This window comes from Hibiscus syriacus, unplaced genomic scaffold (assembly GCF_006381635.1).
Source record: "Hibiscus syriacus cultivar Baekdansim isolate YM2019G1 unplaced genomic scaffold, ASM638163v2 tig00113725_pilon, whole genome shotgun sequence".
Lineage (NCBI taxonomy): Eukaryota > Viridiplantae > Streptophyta > Magnoliopsida > Malvales > Malvaceae > Hibiscus > Hibiscus syriacus.
Window position 1 is genome coordinate 2,052,071 of NW_024063471.1, and position 8,721 is coordinate 2,060,791.

The 8,721-nt window shown below is 32.5% G+C and overlaps 2 protein-coding genes across 2 annotated transcripts; both read left to right on the forward strand.

The window, feature by feature from the left end:
* The first annotated feature begins 2,983 nt into the window (after nucleotides 1-2,983).
* LOC120187397 (transcription factor MYB106-like) lies at nucleotides 2,984-3,669 on the forward strand. Its single transcript, XM_039191123.1, has 3 exons — nucleotides 2,984-3,092; nucleotides 3,270-3,399; nucleotides 3,466-3,669. Exons 1-3 carry the CDS (start codon nucleotides 2,984-2,986, stop codon nucleotides 3,599-3,601), a joined length of 375 nt encoding a protein of 124 aa, XP_039047054.1. The 3' UTR covers nucleotides 3,602-3,669.
* On the forward strand, nucleotides 3,638-4,036 carry LOC120187398. The gene has a single exon (XM_039191124.1). The coding sequence runs from the start codon at nucleotides 3,638-3,640 to the stop codon at nucleotides 4,034-4,036; it is 399 nt and encodes a 132-aa protein (XP_039047055.1).
* Nucleotides 4,037-8,721: the final 4,685 nt, after the last annotated feature.

Below are 8,721 nucleotides of genomic sequence, written 5' to 3' on the forward strand. Positions count from 1 at the left end.
TTTTTGATTTAGATGAAGATAGAATTCCAGATAAAGATAAAAATATTATAATAAAATAAATAAATAAATAAATTTAAAATGAAAAATAAGGATAAAATAGTAAAATAATAAATAATAATTATAAGATAATGATAAAGATAAAAAGGGGGAGCTTTTAAACTGTTTAAAGAAATAAAATGAGATAAAAATTAAGTATAAAATAAATAAATTTAGATAAAGAATACTTATGGTAAAAACAATCTCAGGCTTCAGCTTTGCCTCAAATTCCTAGTATCATCGAAATAGATCTTTACTTCAAGATTCACGTCGGCTACTTGCCTACAAGGACAAATCCTTGCGACTATGCTTTCTATACTGAATATCCAAGTGCACTCTTTAATTTCGGTTTGTGAGTTGATCTAAGCAACAACAATGTTGTAGATCTTAAAACATTGAAGTTCGAAATGTTTCCGACTCGGATTATGTTGTTTCAACAATAACTTATTCCGATCTCAGTTTCCTCTTAGTAAACAATTTTGCTAAGTGTGTTCACAAGAAGTCGAATGTGCTTTAATAAGTCGATGTTTCCTCCCACGTTAACCATAACAACATCCAGACCAACGCCGACTTTTGGTTTTGAAAATCATTTTGATTTGAAAATAAGCCCATAAAATAGAGAGAAAAATCTGAAGTGATTTAAGTGCCTTACAATTCTCACGTCTGGAATTGAGTCATCACTTTACCCTTCAGCTTTAAAGAAAATTAGCTAAGCATGACCAAAGTCATACTTAGCATATTTAAAAACGAAACTTAAAATAAAAATGAAATATACGAAAAACTTGAAAGAAAATAGAAGAGAGAATTTTATAAAGCTAGAGAGAAGAAAAAGAGTAAATTCTCAGTTGTCGAGAGATATGTTTCTAGGCTTACCCTGAGAGGGTATTTATAGCCTTCAAAATCCTAAAAACAAGGTAAAGATAATCCTAAAATAAAGAAAAAAAGCCCTAACTAAAATACTTAAAACTATTTAAACTAAAATACCTAAAATAAAGATAAGATAAAATTTAATATTTAAAATAATATCCTAAAACTTGTGTTTAATTCAAATCCGAATTGCAGAAACGTGCGACTAATCCATTCGTTCTTCTAGAAGCGCTAACTGGACCTTCTAGAAGGTGTTGACATCATCGCCATGTCAGATGCTTCATGTCCAAAGTCATGCCCACTAATCTAACTTTGATTTCGTAAATAGAAAAACTGCATAATTATTTCCTTTTAGTGTAATTTCCAGAATCCGGTGCCATGCACATAAAATGAATCAAAACAAACAAATAAGCCATAAAAAGCAATTATTAAGGAGCAATTTAAAACCAAAATATTAACTAAATAAAGCACTTATCTAAAATACCCTTTTTTGTATGGTTAAGGTAGGCAAGGCTGTTAAACTCTTACTCTCCCCAGATAAATTTTCTTTCCATGAAAACTTGGCTGTTAAGCCTCAAAGTCTCATGTTCACCTTGTGAGAGAAGCAAAGAAATAACAAAGAAACGCAAGCTGAGATTAACTGAGCAACCCAAATTTGTAGTAGAAGTACCCATAATTCAACAACAACACCGACTTAGAACCAAATAAAAAATGCAACATACAACATTCAACATTAATATGAGAAGCATCACATACCAACAGTAAACACTAACAGTTGTGATGAACAATTACCAACATCTACCAGCGATAACCCAACTTGGAACTCAGATGTTCAAAATCCAAATATGAAGAACAATGAATCAATACCAGTATCATAGATCATACCAGCAGTAAAAATCACACTTGACCTCGCTCATTCACAAGATAACAATATTCACAAGTCAACCTGCATAACCTTCTACCTAACCTTTTATAACCAATCACATATGCGTGAACATTAAGTAAACACTTGTTTGAATTCAACCTTGTACCATACGTCACAGAATCATAAGTCACCATTAGAACTAGTAGTTATTTCCCCTTTTCTTTTTCTTTTTGTTTGCAACTACGAATGGATCAAAAAACAATGAATCACATATTCATCAAATGTGATTTCACAAACGAACAAAGTGAGAAATCGCCACAGTAATAAAACACATCAAACGATGATAATGGAAGCCATAACAGTGAGCGAGACTCTGATCTGGTTCAGCAAACAGAAAAATAGTTTCGATCAATAAGGACTAAAATCGAACATAAATACACGCCATCAAAGGTAAACGATGGCCGATGAAACAACAAACTCGAGATATTAGATCTCTCAACGTCGCATATAAAGCTCGCAAGTGAAAAAATAGCAGTAAATGTAGATGTATAAAATGCAAGAAATGGAGAGCGGTCAGTGGCCAGACTGCGTAACCGGTAGTGCATGTGAGCTTGCGATGAAGGAAGCATCGATCGTCGACTGAGAAGAAAGCGACAGAGGAAACTTTGAAGTGAATGAGGAACCCGATCAAAGAACATAACGGAAACAGCAGAAGAAAGATGTCGTTAGGATCTTTGGCGAATGATACCATGTGAGAAGGCATCCATTGAGATTGAGAGTGATGAAAGGTCGGAGGCATGAGTTGGAGAATGTCGGTTATGGGTGTTTAGATTTAGGTTCAGGAAATAAGAAAGTGAAATGAAAGAACTAAAAGTATTTTTATTGTCACTATCACTTATATCAATTACAAAACCAAACTTCAGTATTTTATAGCCCAAATATAACAACCCAATAACAACTCAAAACATATTAACAAACTAACAACTAATTACAATTTATTTCTAACATTTCGATTGAGGACCAGGTTTGTGTTAAGTGTTATTGTTAACCCTATGCTAATATTGGTTTATAAAATTTATATAATGTATTATGTTTTTTTAATAAATAAATCTCTTTTCAAATTTTGTTGGAAGCAATTTTCACGTGGACCTAGTATTCATCGGGTAGTTCTAGCCATAACAACTACTTGGTTGTTTCTTTTTTCTCCGGGAAAAAATGCGGCGGCAAGAAAGAGGTGGTATTGAAGAGAGGAGCATGGGACGAGGAAGAAGACAAAGTACTGACGCCTACATCGGTTGCTGGAGCTCCTTGCCTCAGAAAGCTGGTCTGTTCTCATTTTATCCGTGTCTGAAAACATACTACTAAGATTAATTTCTTGATTCTTTTTTCTAGTCAATATCTTCTATCATTAATTTTATCGGTCTATTTTTACTTATTTAATAGTTTAAGTCTAAGTAAAATAAAAAAAAGTTTTAATTAGATTTTATCCCTTTATATATAGGACTTCAACGATGGGGGAAGAGCTGTCGATTGAGATGGATTAACTACTTAAGCCCAGATATCAAAGGAAGAAAGTTTAGTTTACAGGAAGAACAAACTATAATTCAACTCCATACCCTTCTTGGAAACAGGTAGCTAAATGATCACTATTCTGCTGTTTAACTTAATGATTTATATGTGAACTTTAATTCATGTAGGTGGTCAGCTATGGCGGCACACTTGCCAAAGAGAACGGACAATGAGATCAAGAACCATTGGAACACACATCTCAAGAAAAGGCTAATCAGAATGGGCATTAATCCCATGACTCACCGAACTCGTACAGATGCCTAGTGTGGTCGAGACAAAAACGGTTCGAATCTAAGCCACATGGCTCAATGGGATATTGCTCGTCTCGAGGCTGAAGCCCCGATGGTCCGTGAGTCAAGCTCGAAACGATATCCAATAACCCAACACACCCGCTCCTCCTCGAATCGACTCACGGGACACAGGTGCCTTGACGTACACAAAGCGTGGCATGGTCTAGTTACCGACATGTTTGTTTTCCCTACCTCGACGTTGGCCGAGGAAAAAACAACGATGGCAGATACAGATGAGTTGCAGGGAATGATGGGTTCAAGCGATGTCGAATATGATGCATGGTTTGAGTTTGAACCTGTTCCAAATATAATGGGGGGTTTATCAGATGATTTTGCTTTGAATTATCCATCGATGGGTGTCGACCAATCAACAGACCAAAGTTGCAGTGCCGACGCAGTACTACTATAAAATAATGATTGCTGGGATAGTGTACTTATCTAGTTGAATCCTTCATCGTGTGGCTCGTCTGCTTCAGTGTATGAGAGTTTATCGAAGATGTTTTTGGATCATATCGGAAGTATAATTAAATTTGTTAGACCAAGTATGGGCCTAATAGGGAGAGAATATAGCTTAATTGGATCTGAAAAAGGAGATTTGTGATCAAATGAGTAATGATCAAAAGGGTAATTATACTATTTAGCTCATCGTCCTCCATTTCTTCACTGTAGAAACCACAGGCTTTCAAGCTTGCAAAAAATCCATTTTTGTGATTTAAATCATTATTTCGGGTTAAAGATGATAAGATTATTAACCTCCATTCCTAAAGCTCAATGATAAATTCATCATCTTCCATTGAAGATGTGTGAAGCTATCAGTGGTGTAGATGGATTTCATCCATTAGGGTTATTCTATATCTTATCATTGGCATTTTCATGATTCTAGATTCTTTTTAGAATTTGCATTTCATTTTGGGTTTGTTTGAAGAGGAAAATGCAAGGAAAAGATTGGTAGGAGTTGAGCAAGGAATTTTTGTGTGTCTTGAACTAAGGTGATACACTTTGAACCTTAAAATGCTTCTTGAACTCCATAATTTGATGTTTTATTTGTTGGTATGATGCATGTTTAGTGATTTAAGTGTTTTATTTGTTGGTATGATGCATGTTTAGTTATTGTTAAACATGTGAATTAATCAAATTAATGAATGTGTTAAATATGTGTAAAAATAAGGTTATATGATTCTACGCTACTCACAGAAGCCTTAGTAATTGAGCAAGGTCTTAAATCAATTGTTTAGATGGGCAATAGATGTGATTACTTGAAATGATAATGATGGGTTTTAATATTGATATTATTCGTACTGCATCGATACCATAGGAAATCATAATAGAAACATGAGTAAAGTATGAAATCAATATTAATATTTATTCTTAAGGTATCAATATTCATTTATTAATATCGATATCAAATATTTGATTTTGATAATGAGATTAAAGGTAAGATTCTAGTAAATCAATTTGTTATTGATATTGCCTAAAAGTATTGATATCCTAAGAATGATTATTGGCAACACCTTAGTACATTTAATGTTATTTAAGCATACAACCAAATGAATTCAGTAATTAAGAAATTGTTATTATTCTTTGAAGTCTCGAGTTTAAATATCACGAATCTAACTGTATAAAATGATAATTTCATAATTACTTGATAAGCCTTATTAAAGTTAATAAGATTGTAAAGACAATTATACCCTCAAGCATATTACACTATAAACCAGGGAAGTATCTAGGCCTAAGCCTACTTAGGCCATGCCCCTATGCCCAAGAAAGGTAAATTATTTATTATGTTGTCCATTTATTATTTAGTTTATGTTTTGGTCACTCAACTAATATTTATTTTAATTCACGCCTAATGTTACATTTTGGTTATGTTTGGTCTCTATTCTTAAAAAAAATAACAGTAATATTGATATATCGTTATAAGATAATGTCATGTCATGATTGAAAAATAATTAAAAAAAATGTCATGTTAACATCGTTATTATAATGGTAGGTGATCAATATATATATATATATATATATATGAATATTTTTAGATAAAAATTTTATTACCTATGAATTTTATTTTGAATTCACTACTGCTATAAAACGAATAAGATATGACTGATAACAAATTGTATAATGACTTGTGAGGCTTATGAGCATCAATGTTTGCGTGGAACCGCATAAGAAGATAGATAATCTGAATATATTGATTAAAATTAATGGAAAGTTGTTGATATTAGGGTGTTTAAAATCGGATACGCGTATTTTTGGTATTGAAAATACCGAGTAATATATTTGTCGGCCCGTGACTTTACCTGTTAAGTTTGTGTATCCGTTAGTCGGGTACCCGCATTTTTGGGTCACGAGTACCCGGTTCTTATCTTTTTTAATTTTTTTAATTTATTTTTAAAAAAAATCACATAGGAAATACATACAAATTTAAAAGATCATAATTTACAATTCATACACAAAAAGTAATGATTTGAAGTTAGTTTCAAAGAAGAATATATATATTAAGATTATTTCTAAAAGAAAACAATAAAATATTAAAATTTCGTGATTCTTTTTTTTGAATCTCATATTAATAAAATAATAAAATCTTTTGAAAAAAAATCAAAACTTAAAAGTATATAACAAAATTTAAATCCTAAATGTTTTTCTTATGCTTATGTTAATGGAGTAATACATGATTACGACATGAGATCGAGTACTACCTAGTCAATGATACTTGATTACTTAGTGGCGTTGAGTGCAATTTTTATTGTTTATCATATTATTTTGTGACATCAGGTGTCATGATTATTTATCATTGTTATCAATTATCTGATGTTAGATGATATCATGTACACGTTGAAAATTATGTAATCCTGATTCAAAGTCTAGAGGTAAGAATTAGATTGCGAATAATAAAATTGATGCGTAGATCATAAATAAATATGGATAAGCATGTTATTTCTGTCGACAATGATATATATGTAGACTCATCTTTTTTTAATAAAATTATATAGTCTTGCATATTTATGTTTATGAATTGTGCGGACTATAATAGAATAAGAGCGTGTCACTAAACTTATAAAATTCAAATCAAATGTTTTTGTTCATAAGTTTATAGATAATGGTTCATATTGAGGAGCATCGTCATTGAAGGAATTATAACATCTCCGTTCATATTATAATATTTGATTACTTCAAAACACATTCTACTTATATAAATTTGATTTATAAATCTACTATTATTTTGATTTACATTTTAATTTATGCTATATATACAATGGAGCTCGGGTCATTGTATAAACATTTTTACAATTGTTATAAGTTTGATACTTTGAATTCATTACTTAATTTTTTAGTACTGTATTTTAAGTTTATTAACCAATAACTTAGTTAAGTTTTTTAATGCTCGATAATGATTTACTTTCTTATACACTTGTAATTTCATAAAGAAAAATAAAAAAAATAATTTAAATTTATTATATAAATTAATGTAAGTCCAAATTAACTCAAATCTAAATTAATTTAAAAGTAAAATGATAATAAATAATTTTAAATTTTAAAAAGTAGTAAATACTTAAAAATCAAGTAAATATACTTAAAAATGGTAAGATCCATTTGGTTCTAGAAAATAATTGATGTTCTCATTTTATGTTTTTATTTTTAGAAAATTATTTTCATTTTTAAATTTTTGAAAACGAGAATTTTTTTGTTCTCCATATGCCGCATTGGAGTTCTATGACATGCACACGTCTATTCCCTTTTTGTCTTCACTCTAGTCGAGGAATTCTATCTTTCTATTGGTCATCATTCTTTGAAGCAACTACCTGAACTCATAGCGTAATTGAATCTCATGATCTTCCTCTAGATGATATCTCCAGTACAGTCCATAATCAATAGGTTTGGGTTCGTGGTTGCCTTTGATTAGATCGATCTTACTTAACTGTCTGAATACCCAACTCAGTGGGGACTTAATTTCGTAAACATCTTTCTTTATCCTCTTCTCTTCTGCCTCATGGACCATATTTACCCCTTTGCCTCCATGGTTCGGCAACGGGTACCTAGCAGGTGACTTGAATTCTAGATCCCTTGTGTTAATCAAATTCTGCACCACCGTTTTGAAGGCTATGTAATTTTCAATAGAATGTCAGGTAATCCCGGCATGGTAGTCATAGTGAGCAATGCCATCGTACCAACGGGGATACGGAGGTTGAGGTGGAGTTAACTTATATAGTCGCACCACATCCGCCTTTAGTAATGAGGCAATGAGGCGTATATCTCAGAGTATGGCACTGGCACAGTTGTGAAAGTAGTCTTTTCAGTTTCCCTCCTAGGGCCTCTAGACTTATTTTTATTGGAGTAAGTATCCATCTTCTCCGCTCTATGCTACGTAATCGTGATGTTCTTGTTGTAGGTGTTCGTGGTGTTCACTTTTATTTTCCTTCTTTTTATACATAGGTCTCTTCGAGCTTGACCCGTCCCCTCCTTCTATCCTGCCACTTTTTACGGCATTCTCGATCAGTTCACTAGAAATAACTAAGTATGCAAAGTTCTTGGTAGCGTTTCCAAGCAAATTTCCCAGGTATATATGGAGCCCTTACGGTGTTCACAAAGATGACAATGACTTTTTTCTCCAATAGTGAAGGTTGAACCTGGGCGGCCACATCACGCCATCTTTGGGGATATTGCCTGAATGTCTCATTGTTCTTCTTTTCCATGTTCTAGAGAGTCCACCGGTCTAGTACTAGGTCGGTGATATGGCGATATTGTTCCAAGAAAGGTTTTACTAAATCTCTCCATGACTTTATATGCATCCTGGTCAACTAATTGTACCACTTAGTCGCAAATCTCGTCAGGCTATTCTGGAAACAGTGAATTAACAAATTCTCATTCTCCACATAACCAGACATTCTTCTGCAGAATATTGTAATATGCGAAGAGCGGTAAGTGGTTCCATCGTACTTCTAAAAGTTTGGCATCTTAAACTTTGGCGAGAAGATGAGGTTAGGGACTAGACTCAATTTTCTAGCGTTGATCTCATATAATGGTTTAATCACCTCAACTGACTTCACCTTTTTTTTTCCAGATTTTTGAGTTATTGGGTGAGTTTTCTATTTGCAT